Raw genomic sequence first — 17,027 nt, forward strand, 5'->3', positions numbered from 1 at the left:
CAGTATTTTACATCAGTATTTGTAGCCAAAACCAGGAGTGGGTGATAAATACAGAAGTGGTGAATATGTTTCTATTATACTTTTCCTCTAATTGTTCCACTCCTGGTTTTGGCTTACAAATACTGACATAAAATCCTGACCAAATCCTGATGCAATCCTAAACGTGGACACATACCCTTAGAGTGTCATTGAGGCATACATTACACACATCAGTTTTAAAAACAAGTGCAGGTATCTGGTCCTGGAGATTCGGAACAGCTCCTAGTATTATCCGTTTTGCGGATCGAACCTGGCTATTAAAGTCAATGGAGAACAGTTAAAGAGGACATGCCACTAAGTCAAACTTGACCATTTCTATTGCTCCCCTGATTTTTGTTTTTGTTTTTTAATCAAAATCCGCCATATGGTTTCAGAGATATGGGCCTTTTTATTTAGTGCTATCTTATGGTCTTTGGCAAGGGGTGGGGCTTACTGATCCTCTGGGGCGTGGCTTTAGGATGCATGGCATTATCACCTTGTGAGCCACGCCCCCTTAGTAAAGACTATATAAAAATTATAAACAAAATATTAAAGCACATATCTCCGGAGCCGTGTTTGAAAATACAAAAATAATAGTACTCCGGGAAATAGCGGCAATAATATTAGAGCAAAAGTTGCACATTTTTTTTAAACCCGGAAATATACAACTAGATGAAGCTTGGAGGACTTTTTACTCCAGTTTTCCTTCTGCGTTTCATCCATTTTAACTGATCCATTGTTAAGAGTCAATAGTTAAAAAAGAAAAAAAGTTCAGACAGGCTACCTGCTTCAGTGAATGAAAAAACCCGGATGCATCTAGGATGACACCTGAGAAAAAAATATCACATTTCTCTTGAATGGTAACATTCACATGTACGTGTGACTATAGCCTCAGTGACAGCAGAAGTAATGGAGATTATACACAGATCGTTAGTGGGAAGGGGAGAGAGGATCTCGGGGAAGGCACACAGAACAGGCTACATACAAGGAAGAAGGAACATGGAGAGGAAATAAGTTGCTCTGTGGCGCAGTGCTGATATATGAAAGCGAGCAGTATCCTGGATACTCTCAGAACTTAAATCCATACTATATTACTGGGAGAGACGCTCCTATGCAGCCTGAATTCCTGTGATTGACGCTCTTCTAAAAAAAAACTGAAATTTGGATTGGATGAATGGATACTGTCAAATGTGGAGAGATATCAAGTGACCGTGTCCCAAGGAATCAGATAATCATCATCTTTATTTATTTTTTTTCCAGCAAAGAACAGAAATATGTTGATCAACCTTAGTCAGGTTAATATATTTCTGGAAGACCATTCATGAGTATGTGATAATCTAGCGCTTGTTGAGTCTTTAGGAATCTCACCTGTTAAATAAATGCTAATAACTCCTTCTCTTTTCCTGAAAGTAGTAGTTAAAAAATTACATTATTTTTAAAAGTGTGGTGTCCGCCCAATCTGGAGGGGCTGAGATGGCTGAAAGAAAGAAGGGGCACAATGTTTAGGCTTGTCTGCACATAAAACGGTATATGTACCATCATTGGTGGTTTAGGAGTCCTGTGTACCCCAGTTCACAGATAATGTAGCAGTAAAACTTTTTTTTTTTTCACACATTTTTCACTTTTTCCATTGTGACTCTGACAAATTTTGCTCATCCTTCCCAGGTGACTGTTGGCTCCTTGCTGCCATCGCCTCCTTGACATTGAATGACACTTTACTTCACCGTGTGGTTCCTCATGGTCAGAGCTTTCAGGAGAATTATGCTGGAGTCTTCCATTTCCAGGTAATCACAGACGTTCATAAGACTTTACAGGCTTTACATTATAAGGGCATAATCACACTGGGAAAGTTTTCAAAACTCATGGTTTTTGGAGAGTTTCCTCTCCAATAAAGCAGCAAAATAACTCCGTAGTTTGTATTCTGAACGAAGCTTGACTTGGTGCCTGCTCCTATGGTTTTGCATTGAGACCAAACGTAATGCAGTCACACACTGACCCTATCTCTTGATGGCTAGTAAATTACATAACAGCTGTACAGTTTGTGGCCGTAATGATGAAGGTCGGCTGGTATCTTTACAACCCGTCTGTTGAACCTGTAAGGAAAGCACAGAGAAATCACCAGATAAAACCCGGGGAATATATATTTGAGTGACAAGCAGTAAGTGACTGTCATCATGTAACATCTGTATATTAAAATTAATTCCGAGGACTCGCTATCTCTGAAGGGAGGCGAACGGGGTGTCATGTTCCAGGATCACACCCGTTATTGTTACTGTCGAAATCTTTTTAAGTCCTAGGACTCCACCTTAATATGGCATTCCTACCAAGATTAGCGTAGTCTTCCTGCACATGCCACATTGTGAAAACCAGAAAAGTCACTCCCCTGAGTGCATCACAATGCTTTGTTTGACAAGTCTCAAAATCCCAAGACATCATAACTAAAACCAAAAAAAATTGTTTTGAAAATTTCTCTCCTACAGTTGTTTTATTTATTTTTTCTTAATCTGAACTCTTTTATCATGTCTGATCTTAAACAGTTTGTCCAGGACTAATGTACTGATAGGCATGAAGGTCATCAATATGTAAGGGTACCGTCACACAGTGGCATTTTGATCGCTACGACGGCACGATCCGTGACGCTCCAGCATCGTAACAATATCGCTCCAGCGTCGTAGACTGCTGTCACACTTTGCAATGTACGACGCTGGATAATTTCATGACGTATGTGCGATGTAGAAGCCGTTGGTTACTATGCGCACATCGTATACAATATCGTGCACACCTTTGTTACACCATGCGATCATGCCGCCACAGCGGGACACTAGACGACGAAAGAAAGTTTCAAACGATCTGCTACGACGTACGATTCTCAGCGGGGTCCCTGATCGCAGGAGCGTGTCAGACACTGCGAGATCGCTGGAACGTCACGGATATATCGCTGGAATGTCACAAATCGTGCCGTCGTAGCGATCAAAATGCCACTGTGTGACGGTACCCTTAGTCCCGGAGAACCAGGTTGGAGGTATATGATCTCTCGAAGGGGTTGTCCACTTTTTTTTTTTTTATTTCTTTTCTTATTTTAATAAATTCTGATACCATTATTTTGTGGCACTTACAATTGTTCTCACAATCAGTCTTCACCAATAGAAAAAGAAACTTTCCCATGGGCAGTGTTTAGCAATTGCTGGAGGGTGATGGAGGCGTCCGGCCACATGCTCCTCCGCCAGGAGAGCTACGCAGTCTGTGAGACAAGTCATGGAACACTAATGTATGCATTGTCATTTTGTGCTTTTAGAATACACACCTTATTCTACTGTATTTATGTTGTACGAGTTAAAAAAAAAAACTGCAGGTAAAATTAATCATCGAATAGCTAAGATATTTTTCTGCCTGTCATCTCAAGCAGTGAGCGGCTACTGGATACCGTTGGATAAAGGTCAATAATCCAACATATTGGTTTAAAGAGAAGAATGTAACAAATCTCAGAGGATACTGTAGCTTGGTGTCGGTCCTCTCTTGGTGTCGGTCCTCTCTTGGTGTCGGTCCTCTCTTGGTGTCGGTCCTCTCTTGGTGTCGGTCCTCTCTTTGGTGTCGGTCCTCTCTTTGGTGTCGGTCCTCTCTTATTGTCGGTCCTCTCTTGGTGTCGGTCCTCTCTTGGTGTCGGTCCTCTCTTGGTGTCGGTCCTCTCTTGGTGTCGGTCCTCTCTTGGTGTCGGTCCTCTCTTGGTGTCGGTCCTCTCTTGGTGTCGGTCCTCTCTTGGTGTCGGTCCTCTCTTGGTGTCGGTCCTCTCTTTGGTGTCGGTCCTCTCTTGGTGTCGGTCCTCTCTTGGTGTCGGTCCTCTCTTGGTGTCGGTCCTCTCTTTGGTGTCGGTCCTCTCTTTGGTGTCGGTCCTCTCTTTGGTGTCGGTCCTCTCTTGGTGTCGGTCCTCTCTTGGTGTCGGTCCTCTCTTGGTGTCGGTCCTCTCTTGGTGTCGGTCCTCTCTTGGTGTCGGTCCTCTCTTGGTGTCGGTCCTCTCTTGGTGTCGGTCCTCTCTTGGGGCATGGTATTCTCTTGGTGTCGGTCCTCTCTTGGTGTCGGTCCTCTCTTGGTGTCGGTCCTCTCTTGGTGTCGGTCCTCTCTTGGTGTCGGTCCTCTCTTGGTGTCGGTCCTCTCTTGGTGTTGGTCCTCTCTTGGTGTCGGTCCTCTCTTGGTGTCGGTCCTCTCTTGGGGCATGGTATTCTCTTGGTGTCGGTCCTCTCTTGGTGTCGGTCCTCTCTTGGTGTCGGTCCTCTCTTGGTGTCGGTCCTCTCTTGGTGTCGGTCCTCTCTTGGTGTCGGTCCTCTCTTGGTGTCGGTCCTCTCTTGGTGTCGGTCCTCTCTTGGTGTCGGTCCTCTCTTGGTGTCGGTCCTCTCTTGGTGTCGGTCCTCTCTTGGGGCATGGTATTCTCTTGGTGTCGGTCCTCTCTTGGTGTCGGTCCTCTCTTGGGGCATGGTATTCTCTTGGTGTCGGTCCTCTCTTGGTGTCGGTCCTCTCTTGGTGTCGGTCCTCTCTTGGTGTCGGTCCTCTCTTGGTGTCGGTCCTCTCTTGGTGTCGGTCCTCTCTTGGTGTCGGTCCTCTCTTGGTGTCGGTCCTCTCTTGGTGTCGGTCCTCTCTTGGTGTCGGTCCTCTCTTGGTGTCGGTCCTCTCTTGGTGTCGGTCCTCTCTTGGTGTCGGTCCTCTCTTTGGTGTCGGTCCTCTCTTGGTGTCGGTCCTCTCTTGGTGTCGGTCCTCTCTTGGGGCATGGTATTCTCTTGGTGTCGGTCCTCTCTTGGTGTCGGTCCTCTCTTGGGGCATGGTATTCTCTTTAGGGCCGGTTTTCGCTTGGGGCCACTCCTCACTCGGTAGTGCTATTACTTGAACACTCCAGATTACAACTTGCACAATCTTCATCAGAATCAAACTGTTTTACATTTTTCTCTTTTACGTCACATGTTGATGAAATGACTGGTGGCACTCAGTTTGGTTAGGCTAGGTGAATCAGGTCTCAACCCCATGAATATGAAAAGTAAATTCAACACAATAGAATATTGATGCTTTAAAAAGAGGTTTTGTCAACAATATAAAAAGTTAAAATTACAAATCACCTGATATAAAACAGGCAACTTTGCTGTTTTCTACTTATTGAAAATCTTCTGCATTCTTAATAGTCGGAGGATTTTTTTTGTTATTGCGATCAGTCTATCCATTGTGGCTTGTTTCTTTGTCAAAAAATGCAGTGCTTACAAGCTCTTTCTGAGCTTGTATGCGTTGCTCTGAAGCTGGCTGGATCACCGGGATTGGCCAGCTTCAGTTCTGTTTTGCTCCTTCAATGCATAGCTAACTCGACTGGCAACATCATAGAGCACACTTGACCAATGCTTCATGTATAAAGTGGTCAACCCCTTTAAGCTCTGATAATATCCCCAAAGGATAGGCCAATTATTGCTGGTCTGCACCCACAGACAGTATGCTGTACCTGCAATCACAATCTGACTACTGCAGTTTAATGTCTTTAATACTACTCATATCTGCAGGTTTAGTGAGGAACAAAAAAGGGATTAAAGGGAATAATACAAAGGTCAGGTATGGCTCAGAAGGCAGGTCAGGCACGGGCCACAGCATTGTCCTGCAGGGAGGGTTTGTGGGAACAAAGCTCGTTAAATATGACATCTGAGGACCTGCTTTGTACATTGTTTATCATCCTTTATAGAGGTAGAGCATAAGTATGCAGGTATTATACAGCTGTTATATGCAGGATACAATTCTTTTATAACAAAAGTTTTCCCAAAAGCGAAAAGCGCAGATGGCCAAGCTCGCAGGCATCGTTATATTGTAAATGCTTCTTACAAAATCTCATCTCAAATGTCATTAATTTAGTAGCCACAATAAATGGGGGAAATAAAACATCAAATTTCTGAATATTCGCTAATCTGGTTTATGGTTAAAAGGGTTGTTCGCTACTAGGACAATCCTTTCTCATTCCCCATTCTTGGCCCCTATAAAATTAAGCCTATACTCTCCTTCCATGCCAGCGCCATTCCTGTGGTATCGGCACTCGCGGTCCCAGGACTCTTGTGCGGTGTTGTGACACGTGACCCCGGCGCACAATCAGAGCTGGCGTCACTGTCTCCGCTTTCTGTCAAATTGAACATGAAGAAGTAGTCAGATCAGCTGCAGCCCGGACTTCCTGTTCATGTTCAATTTGACAGGAAGCGGAGACAGTGACGCCAGCTCTGTTGGGTGCCGGGCACCACGTGTCGTCATAACCTCCACGAGAGCCTCTGGACCGCGAGTGCCAACACCACTGGAACAGCACCAGCACTGGAAGTGAGTATAGGCTTTTTTTATTTAATCAGGGCCAAGTGTGGGGTATGAGAAGGGGCTGCCCTAATAGTGGGCATTTGGTATAGTGGCATATTGCCATTAGTGTCAGACCACGGGGCCAGTCAGTTGAGGGAACATGGTGCCGAACAGCACAGGACCACCCTCTCCGTCCAACGTCTGGAATGACGTCCTCATTTACTCATTAAAAGAAGAAATATTTATGGACTACTTTCCATAGCTACATAGGCTTTGAATATAAAGAACAGGTACTTCTCCTTTCTAATACAAATATTACGGATATTTGTTCTTGTATCTCAATTTTATTAAAAAGGAACACAAGACCTTCCCTTTTTTAACTAACGAGTCAAACAGCCTTAATCAAGCAGATTTTGTGGAATGACCCCCATTTGGAAATGTTAGCCAGATGCCCTCGCCCCAAAAGCCGAATTTTGTCATATCGTGTACCACCACCATACATTATTCTTTTTGCGTTATAGAGTTCTATGTATAAATGGGGGATTCTTCATGTTTTTTAGCTCCAGAATCCATTGCAGTGCCTAGTTGGTCGAAATTGTGCGACTATTGGCGTTGATGTGTCAGCCCTGAGAGAGAGGGCGTGATATTAAATTGCTATATTTTGTATGTAAACTTAAATTTTTTTTTCATATTGTATAGTTTTTATGAAATGTGTGCTCAATAAGTGATATCAGGAAGCAAATAATCTACCTTAAAAGGTTAACTGGTTTTTCCCATCTTCATAAATCGGTATTATCGACTAGTGCTGGTTAATACAAGCAATTTATCAATTTACTGTTTATTAAAATTTTCATTTGTTTTTTTGAGATATTAACACTTTTTTGTTTACTGCTTGTTGCCTTGGAGACCAACCACAGCAGAACATGCACAGTGCTTACAAGCTCTTTTCTATTGAGCTTGTAAGCACTGTTAGGAAGCTGTCCAGGAATACTGGAGCGTGTTGTTACGTCCTAATCCTGGCCAGCTTTAGCCCAGACTGCGGCGGTGGTCGGCCTCCTAGGCAACGAGCTGTTAACAAGTGTTAATATCTCAAGAACAGCTGAATATTTTCAAAAGCAGTAAATTGCAAAAGTGATTGTTTTTGCAAGCACAATCCGATATGATAGGAATAACCTGTGAAGAATATGGGAGATATAATGTTATGTCAATCTTTTGTATCGTAACTGGCATGGGATTAAAATAAAAACTCTTCAGCATGCAGCTGTATGAGAACACCTAGCTCATCGGGGGGGTCAAGCCTCAAAAGGCTGTGAGTGGCAGATCTCACATCTTGGGGGTGTCTTTGTAAAACTTTGCCAAGCTGACCTTGCAGGTCCCCAGGGGGAGCATAACGTCATGTTAATGGAAGTGGGGAGACCGCGTTACGTGATCTGTCTGAAGTAATAGCGACGTTAAACGGGGTGGCGAGGTGCTGGTTCTTCACAAGTGATGGGATTGTGCGTTATCTCTCTGGTGCCATCCTTCACATAACCATTTTCCATTTTCTCTGTATTCACAGCTATGGCAGTTTGGCGAGTGGGTAGATGTCGTCATTGATGACTTGCTCCCAGTTAAGGATGGAAAACTTGTCTTCGTTCACTCTGCAGCGGGGAATGAGTTCTGGAGTGCACTCCTGGAGAAGGCCTATGCGAAGTAAGAGCGCAGAATAGCCTTAGACACAAGAACGCTAACAAAACATGTCCATTGATGTGTGATTTACTTTATTTTTTATTTATTTTATCAGGTATTTAGCTTTTTTTTTACAGCTAGCTGGTTTCTAAAACAGTGATATCCTCTATATATGGACTAATAAAAAATGTCCTGTTTTGCAGAGCTAATGGTAGTTATGAAGCTCTGTCTGGGGGAAGCACTTCTGAAGGCTTTGAAGACTTTACAGGAGGAGTTACGGAGTGGTACGAGCTGAAGAAGCCTCCCGCGGACCTGTATGGCATCATCCTAAAGGCTTTAGAGCGGGGTTCCCTCATGGGCTGCTCCATTGATGTAAGTGATTATTAGGATCACTATAGTATTCTTCTCCTCACTCGTGGACCTTTTCTGTAGCCGTTCTCTCACCACTAGGATTTTGATGACCTCCTTACTCGCCCTAGATAAATGTGAAGCCATATGGCTGATCCATTTCTCTGGGGAAAATTACTTCCACACCGTTGATGCTTCCACTTTTATTCTGCTTCAGATGTTCCCTAATTCAAGGAACATTCGCATAATAGCTTTAGAACAGAGCAATGATGGATTTCCCTACAGATTTGATAAATGTCTGTTCAGAAAATCTTAAATGATTTTCAAGATATTTTATAATCTATGCACAATATAGTCAGTCTTTTTTTTTTTTTTTTTTTTTCTGTTATGTTCTTGTAGGCTATTTTTTGACCTTAAATGTTTTTTCCCTTCTTCATATATCATTATTTTTGGATAGTGCCTGTAAATATAAGCAATCTTGTAATTTACCCCCTATTAAAATTTTAAGCCATTTTTAAGATATTAACTTTTTTTTTGGTTTATTTAAAGCTCGTTGCCTTGGAGACCGACCACTTAAAATACCGAATATTTACAGTAGATGTTCTTTTTTCTGTTGCTCTTGTAAATACTTTTTCACAGCTGTCTGGGATAGCTGGCGCGCACTGTAATTTCCTAATCCCACCTAGCTTCAGAAAGCAGAGGCGGTCGGTTTCCTAGGCAACTAGCTGGAAAAAAAAATACAAAAGTGTTAACGCCTCCAGAACGGATAAAAATTTTAATACACACTAAATTGCAAAAGTGCTCGTCTTTACAAGCACTCTTTGACAATACCCATCTATGAAGATGGGATTAAACCTTTAATATACCATCCAGCTCTAAAATGAAGGACAAACATGATCTGTTTTCTAGATCTGTCAACATGGAAGATGTTTGTGGTGAATATACTTCTTCCTGTTTCCTGTTGAATAAGAAAGTATGATGGTCACCATTTATAATGCTGTATGGATAGTAGTGGTGAGTGCATGTGCTCGTTACTTGAGTTTGCCTAGGGGGTTTGGGTAACACACTGAGTAACGCAGGTGTTCGAGTGACATGTTCGAGTCCGCGGTCGCATGTTTCGTGGCAGACAAGCTGAAAGCATGCTGGGATTACCTGACATACACAGGCAATCTGCATGTCTTGTGGCTGTCTAACAGCCACGTAATATGTGGCTGCGGGGACTCGAACATGTGACTCGAGCACCCGCGTTACTCGGTGTGTTACCCAAACCCCCTAGGCAAACTCGAGAAATGAGCGCTCGAGCTCATCACTAATGAATAGTCTATGTGTTGCTACCAGTGGTGTATTAGGGGGTCACCACTTGGCTGATTTTGGTGGGACATATGTCTATGCTGAAAATAAGGATTAAAGTGGTCATACATGGCAATGCCCTTGTGGATGACACTTGTCCATCTTCAGCAGAGGTGTAATCCCTCCCATTCTATGAGAAATCTTATCAATATATTTTATTCCGTAGCTCGATTTGTCATTTCTGACTACTACCGTGTTTCCCCGAAAGTAAGACAGTGTCTTACATTCTTTTTACCCCCAAAAGTCCCACTATGTCTTACTTTCAGGGTATGTCTTATATTGGGGAAAAAAATGTCGATTTTTGTTTTAAACATAAAATTAACATTTATTAACAACCTGAACAGTATGGTATTCACCACAAAACAGTTTTATAAAAGCAAATGCCAAGAATGTCTTGTTACAACCGTATCATGATGGTACCGGATTTCCATGTATAACATGTAAAACAATGAAAAACGGTAAGAACGAGCAGTCTGAATATGTTATACTGGAAGATAAAACAGATTTATTCCATGACAACCAGGTTCCTGTGGATTTACTTGGGACTCTCGGGACTCCATTTCCTGCTGAATCATTGGCCCATATCTCTCATGGGTAGCAATGGCACTGTCCTGAAATGAGCAGGTCTTGTCCAGGTAGCCAGCTCGCAGTGCATTTGCAACGCAGGTGTCAGTGATCTTATCCCAGGAATTCTTAACCCAGTTCACAATCTCTGGCAGTCTTGGCTTCACAAAGTTCCCACGTACATTTCTCTCCATGCGGTTTTCAATGTAGTCATTGATTTCCGCACGCAGATAGTCCTTGAACGGCTTGTTAATGGCGATATCCAGAGTCTGGAGATAAGCCGTCATCCCTGCAGGAATCATGATTTGGTCGATTCTCCGCTCATGAAGGAAGTTTTTCATGTTTTTGGCGCGGTGTGTGCTGGCTGCATCCCAGATCAGCATCCCTCTTTTGTTCCCTCGCATAACAAGCGGCAGCATTAAAGCAAGCCACTTCCTTATAACAGCTTGTGTGGCCCAGGCTTTTTCAGTTTCTAGCACATAAATGCCAGAAACCCGCTCAATCTTGTCCTTCTTGCCCTTTGCAATGAGAAGCGGTGTTACTTTAGTGCCATCCAGGCGAATCGCCAAAATGCAGGTGACACGTGCACTTTCATAAGCGGTGGAGGGAACGTACACTGAGGACGCACCTCGTTGATCAATGGTGGTTTGAGCTGCTTGGCCCATGAACACGGCAGTTTCATCCATGGCGATCATGTTGCAAAGACTGTATTTAGAGAAGTCAATGTCATCCACAAACTTCTTGTAGGCAAATGCCCGTTTTACAATCTCAGCATCCTCCAGCCTAAAGAGGGTTGTGGATCTTCTCAAAGACAGGTCATTGCGTTCAAGAAAGCTATCCACCCAGTGCTGTGATGCCTTGAATTGTTCAGGGGAAATGTCAAACTGTGGTGCCACTGCAAGGGCATACTCCTGAATCTGAGCCCTGGTCACCACCAATGTCTTTGCTCTCCTGTCTGCACCCACTCAGGCTTTCCAGCTCTGTATACATTGGTTGCTGACCACATCCAATCTTGCGCTTTTTAGCCATTCCGCTCTCCACTTTTTCACTCAGGTTAGTGTATTCTGCACGCCATTTTTGGACCAGTCGGTGATCCAACATTTTCTCCTTGCAGAACTCCACTACATTTTTGCCCCAAGATTCTTCGACAATCGCTTTTTTATACTCCACGGTGTAGCTCTTCCTTTTACCACTGGAACCGGAAGCGCTCATGTCTAGGGGCAAAAATATAGCGCACGGTATAAGCACTGCTTATGGTTCCATATCACAGTCTCCCATAGGGTTGCAGCCCCATACAGTATCCCACACAGCCTGCCATCCATAGGGTTGCAGCCCCATACAGTATCCCACACAGCCTGCCATCCATAGGGTTACAGCCCCATACAGTATCCCACACAGCCTGCCATCCATAGGGTTACAGCCCCATACAGTATCCCACACAGCCTGCCATCCATAGGGTTACAGCCCCATACAGTATCCCACACAGCCTGCCATCCATAGGGTTACAGCCCCATACAGTATCCCACACAGCCTGCCATCCATAGGGTTACAGCCCCATACAGTATCCCACACAGCCTGCCATCCATAGGGTTACAGCCCCATACAGTATCCCACACAGCCTGCCATCCATAGGGTTACAGCCCCATACAGTATCCCACACAGCCTGCCATCCATAGGGTTACAGCCCCATACAGTATCCCACACAGCCTGCCATCCATAGGGTTACAGCCCCATACAGTATCCCACACAGCCTGCCATCCATAGGGTTACAGCCCCATACAGTATCCCACACAGCCTGCCATCCATAGGGTTAGAGCCCCATACAGTAACCCACACAGCCTGCCATCCATAGGGTTACAGCCCCATACAGTATCCCACACAGCCTGCCATCCATAGGGTTAGAGCCCCATACAGTATCCCACACAGCCTGCCATCCATAGGGTTAGAGCCCCATACAGTATCCCACACAGCCTGCCATCCATAGGGTTACAGCCCCATACAGTATCCCACACAGCCTGCCATCCATAGGGTTAGAGCCCCATACAGTATCCCACACAGCCTGCCATCCATAGGGTTACAGCCCCATACAGTATCCCACACAGCCTGCCATCCATAGGGTTAGAGCCCCATACAGTATCCCACACAGCCTGCCATCCATTGGGTTAGAGCCCCATACAGTATCCCACACAGCCTGCCATCCATAGGGTTACAGCCCCATACAGTATCCCACACAGCCTGCCATCCATTGGGTTACAGCCCCATGCAGTATCCCACAGTAAGTGTACCGTAATGGCGATCAATTCCTCTGCGGTGCTGGGTAGAGGTGTGGCTTCTTCCTCATGCAGGAGCCGCTGGGGCAATCAGAGGGGCCACCAGCAGCTGCACATGAGGGCACTGAGGCTGCGTGTTGTTGCCGGACAACATTACTGCCGGACAACATTACTGCTGCTGCCGCGGCCTCCACATCCCTCCGCATCCCGCTCTAAGGGCTTGTTTCCACTTGCGAGATGCATCCGAGTCTCACATGTGGAAACGAAGCTCTTGCGCCGGCACTCCAGAGCGGAGCGTGTGGCTGCATAGGAACACATGGAGCCGCACGCTCCGCTCTGCAGTGCCGGCGCCAGAGCTTCGTTTCCACATGCGAGACTCGGCGCAAGTGGAAACAAGCCCTAACCATCCGGATCAGTTAATGCTGCAAAAGGTACCGGTACTACGGTACCGCATGGCTTATATTTTACGGTACCCCCAAAAGTCCCACTATGTCCTACTTTCGGGGGTACGTCCTACATTATGCGACCCCCTTAAACCCCCCACTACGTCTTACTATCGGGGGTGTCTTACTATAGGGGAAACACGGTATCCTTTCTTCACATTATCTCTCATTTCAGTTCTATTGACTTTTGTAAAAAAAAAAAATTTCTTTTATAGATAACAAGTGCGACCGATATGGAAGCCATAACCTTCAAAAAACTGGTTAAAGGCCACGCATATTCTGTTACTGGAGCGAAGGAGGTAATTACATATGACTAATGCGCAGAAAGTTTGATTAGGTCACCGCCAAGTGTAAAAGCAATTTATAGCCACGTTTTACGTTTTCTGTATTTGATGCATTTGTTAATTCTATATTAAATAAAGATACCGTTAATGCCGTTAATAAAGATACAAAAAAAAGTCCTCGGCGCTTTCCATCCCATACGGATTTCTTTTTTTAATCTTAAGCATTTAATGGCGCCAACATGGATGATCAATGAAGAATGTAACGGCCCCACACCAAAAATATAATAAGCTCGAGTGTGCGCAACTCAGATAGCATACTGCAAAATTGATCCCTGGATGAAGCTTTCCATCGCGAAACGCGCGTCGGGTCTGGTGGGTCCCTGGCTTACAGCTCTCACTAGGTCATTATTATTGTTGCATATTTTCTGGGGTATTAGTTAATTATTTTGTCTTACTTTCTGTATGCCTATCTGCTTTAGCCATGGTGTTTTTCCTGAGGCCATAATATTGTATTGCTACTGTGTTTACATGATTTTATCTTTATTGATTTAAACTTTGTACACTTGTGCTTTCCGGTTTTCCCCATGGACTAAGCAGTTTTAGTGTTTTCAAATAATATTTGATTATTATTATTATTATTATTTATTGTTATAGCGCCATTTATTCCATGGCGCTTTACATGTGAGGAGGGGTATACATAATAAAAACAAGTACAATAATCTTAAACAATACAAGTCATAACTGGTACAGGAGGAGTGAGGACCCTGCCCGCGAAGGCTCACAATCTACAAGGGATGGGTGAGGATACAGTAGGTGAGGATAGAGCTGGTCATGCAGCGGTTTGGTCGATCGGTGGTTACTGCAGGTTGTAGGCTTGTCGGAAGAGGTAGGTCTTCAGGTTCTTTTTGAAGGTTTCGATGGTAGGAGAGAGTCTGATGTGTTGTGGTAGAGGGTTCCAGAGTAGGGGTGATACGCGAGAGAAATCTTGTATACGATTGTGGGAAGAGGAGATAAGAGGGGAGTAGAGTAGGAGATAATGTGAGGATCGGAGGTTGCGTGTAGGTAAGTACCGAGAGACGAGGTCACAGATGTATGGAGGAGACAGGTTGTGGATGGCTTTGTACATCATGGTTAGGGTTTTGTAGTGGAGTCTCTGGGCAATGGGGAACCAGTGAAGGGATTGACAGAGGGGAGAGGCCGGGGAATAGCGGGGGGACAGGTGGATTAGTCGGGCAGCAGAGTTTAGAATAGATTGGATGGGTGCGAGAGTGTTAGAGGGGAGGCCTCAGAGCAGGAGGTTGCAGTAGTCAAGGCGAGAGATGATGAGGGCATGGACTAGGGTTTTTGCAGATTCATGGTTGAGGAATGAACGGATTCGTGAAATATTTTTGAGTTGAAGTCGGCAGGAAATGGAAAGGGCTTGGATATGTGGTTTGAAGGAGAGATCAGCGTCAAGGATTACCCCGGAACACCGAGCTTGTGGGACTGGGGAGAGTGGGCAGCCATTTACAGTAATGGATAGGTTCGTTGGGGGGGTCGCATGAGATGGGGGAAAGATGATGAATTCTGTTTTGTCCATGTTAAGTTTCAGAAATCTAGCGGAGAAGAAGGATGAAATAGTGGACAGACATTGAGGGATTCTGGTTAGTAGGGTGGTGATATCTGGTCCAGAGATGTAGATCTGTGTGTCATCAGCATAGAGGTGATACTGAAAGCCATGAGATTCTATGAGCTGTCCCAGGCCAAAGGTGTAAATGGAGAAGAGCAGGGGCCCAAGGACTGAACCTTGTGGGACTCCGACAGATAGGGGGCGAGGTGAGGAGGTGGTGTGTGAGTGGGAGACGCTGAATGTGCGGTCAGTTAGGTATGATGAGATCCAGGATAGGGCCAAGTCTGCGATGCCAAGGGATGAGAGGGTCTGTAATAATAGGGAATGGTCCACTGTGTCAAAGGCAGCCGACAGGTCGAGGAGGACAGAGTAGTGTTGCTTGCTCTTAGCGGTTAAGAGGTCATTGGTGACTTTAGTTAGGGCAGTTTCAGTGGAGTGGTGTGACCGGAAGCCAGATTGTAGGCGGTCAAAGAGGGAGCAAGAAGAGAGATGGGAGGACAGTTCAAGGTAGACGTGTTGTTCCAGTAGTTTGGAGGCAAAGGGGAGAAGTGATATAGGGCGATAGCTAGATACAGAGGATGGGTCAAGAGAGGGCTTTTTGAGGATAGGTGTGATGGAGGCATGTTTAAAGCTTGAGGGGAAAACACCAGTTGTTAGTGATAGGTTGAAGAGATGGGTTAGGGTTGGGATGAAGACTGTGGTGAGGTTTGGGATGAGGTGGGATGGGAGCGGGTCAAAGTGCACAGGTGGTGAGATGCGATCTTGAGAGTAGAGTGGAGAGTTGATCTTCTGTAATGGTGGAGAAGTTGGTTTTGGAGGTGGAGGGCTGGGAAGTCGGGAGGAAGGGCTCTGGGGGTTGTTGACCAAAACGGTCTCTGATGCCATCAATCTTCTGCTTGAAAAATGAGGCAAAGAATTTTATTCTTTTTATGAACCTTTGTGGTTCTTATTTTATTGATTGTAAACAATAAGCTTTATTCATTTCATTGTCACTCGTGTAAAGCCTCATTGCTGGTGTTGCTCATGTAATTTTTTGCTTTATAGTGGCATATACAGCTCTGGCAAAAATTAAGAGACCACCACATCAAAACCCTGTCATGGGCAGTCCAATCTCCAGACCTGAACCCCATTGTAAACCTCTGGAATGTAATCAAGAGGATGATGGATAGTCACAAGCCATCAAACAATGAAGAACTGCTTACATTTTTGCACCAGGAGCAGTGTGAAAGACTGGTGGAAAGCATGCCAAGACGCATGAAAGCTGTGATTAAAAATCATGGTTATTCCACAAAATATTGATTTCTGAACTCTTCCTGAGTTAAAACATTAGTATTGTTGTTTCTAAATTATTATGAACTTGTTTTCTTTGCATTATTTGAGGTCTGAAAGCACTGCTTTTTTTTTTCTAATTTTGACCATTTTTCATTTTCAGAAAAAAACCCACAAAATTTATTGCTTGGAAATTCGGAGACATGTTGTCAGAAGTTTATAGACTAAAAGAACAATTTACATTTTACTCAAAAATATTCCTATAAAGAGAAAAATCAGACAAACTGAACATTTGAAAGTGGTCTCTTAATTTTTGCCAGAGCTGTATGTATATGATTGAGTTCACAATCTTTGTAAAATTTCTCAAAATGGGACAAATAGTTTATGAATTTGGTGAAAGATAAAATAAAAATGTTTTTTTTTTTTTTGCTACTCCGCACCAACGTCTCCAGAAAACTTACTCCAGGTGGGAACGGACTGAGATGTGCCAAAAAAAAAAAATTGTATTTCCAGCATGTTTCTGAAACGACTGGTTTCAGCAAAGTTTTCGAGAAACTTTTTTGAGCTGTTTTTTTTTTTTTTTTTTTTTTTTTTTTAAATCACTTTTTTTTTTTGTTTAGTGGTTTTTCACTCATTCTAATACATGGAAAAAAAAAACTGCAAATGAAAATGTGCATTTTTTTTTCCTGCTAACACTCTGGTGTTTGCTGCTGAATAAACACCACGTGTGAACATAACCTAAGGAATATGGCAAGTTATTGACATTGGCCATTGTATATAGGCAAGTAGTGGGTACATTGTCGAACTGTAAAGTCAAGGTCCGGTAAGAGAGATCTGACCTCCTCCATATGTTTTAGGTCAACTATAGAGGTCAGAGCACAAAGCTAATTCGGATGAGGAACCCGTG

The 17,027-nt window shown here is 44.1% G+C and overlaps 1 protein-coding gene across 1 annotated transcript in view; it reads left to right on the forward strand.

Annotated features, from left to right (window-relative positions):
* The window catches only part of CAPN1 (calpain 1), a 73,897-nt gene that overhangs the window by 30,589 nt on the left and 26,281 nt on the right, over window positions 1–17,027 (forward strand). The window contains exons 4-8 of the mRNA XM_069740036.1: window positions 1,684–1,802; window positions 7,874–8,007; window positions 8,187–8,355; window positions 13,174–13,257; window positions 16,978–17,027. The exon at window positions 16,978–17,027 is cut by the window's right edge and continues 36 nt beyond it. Coding sequence (XP_069596137.1) covers window positions 1,684–1,802; window positions 7,874–8,007; window positions 8,187–8,355; window positions 13,174–13,257; window positions 16,978–17,027 — 556 coding nt within the window. The remainder of the gene's footprint in view (window positions 1–1,683; window positions 1,803–7,873; window positions 8,008–8,186; window positions 8,356–13,173; window positions 13,258–16,977) is intronic.

Source organism: Ranitomeya imitator, chromosome 9, assembly GCF_032444005.1.
Source record: "Ranitomeya imitator isolate aRanImi1 chromosome 9, aRanImi1.pri, whole genome shotgun sequence".
NCBI lineage: Eukaryota > Metazoa > Chordata > Amphibia > Anura > Dendrobatidae > Ranitomeya > Ranitomeya imitator.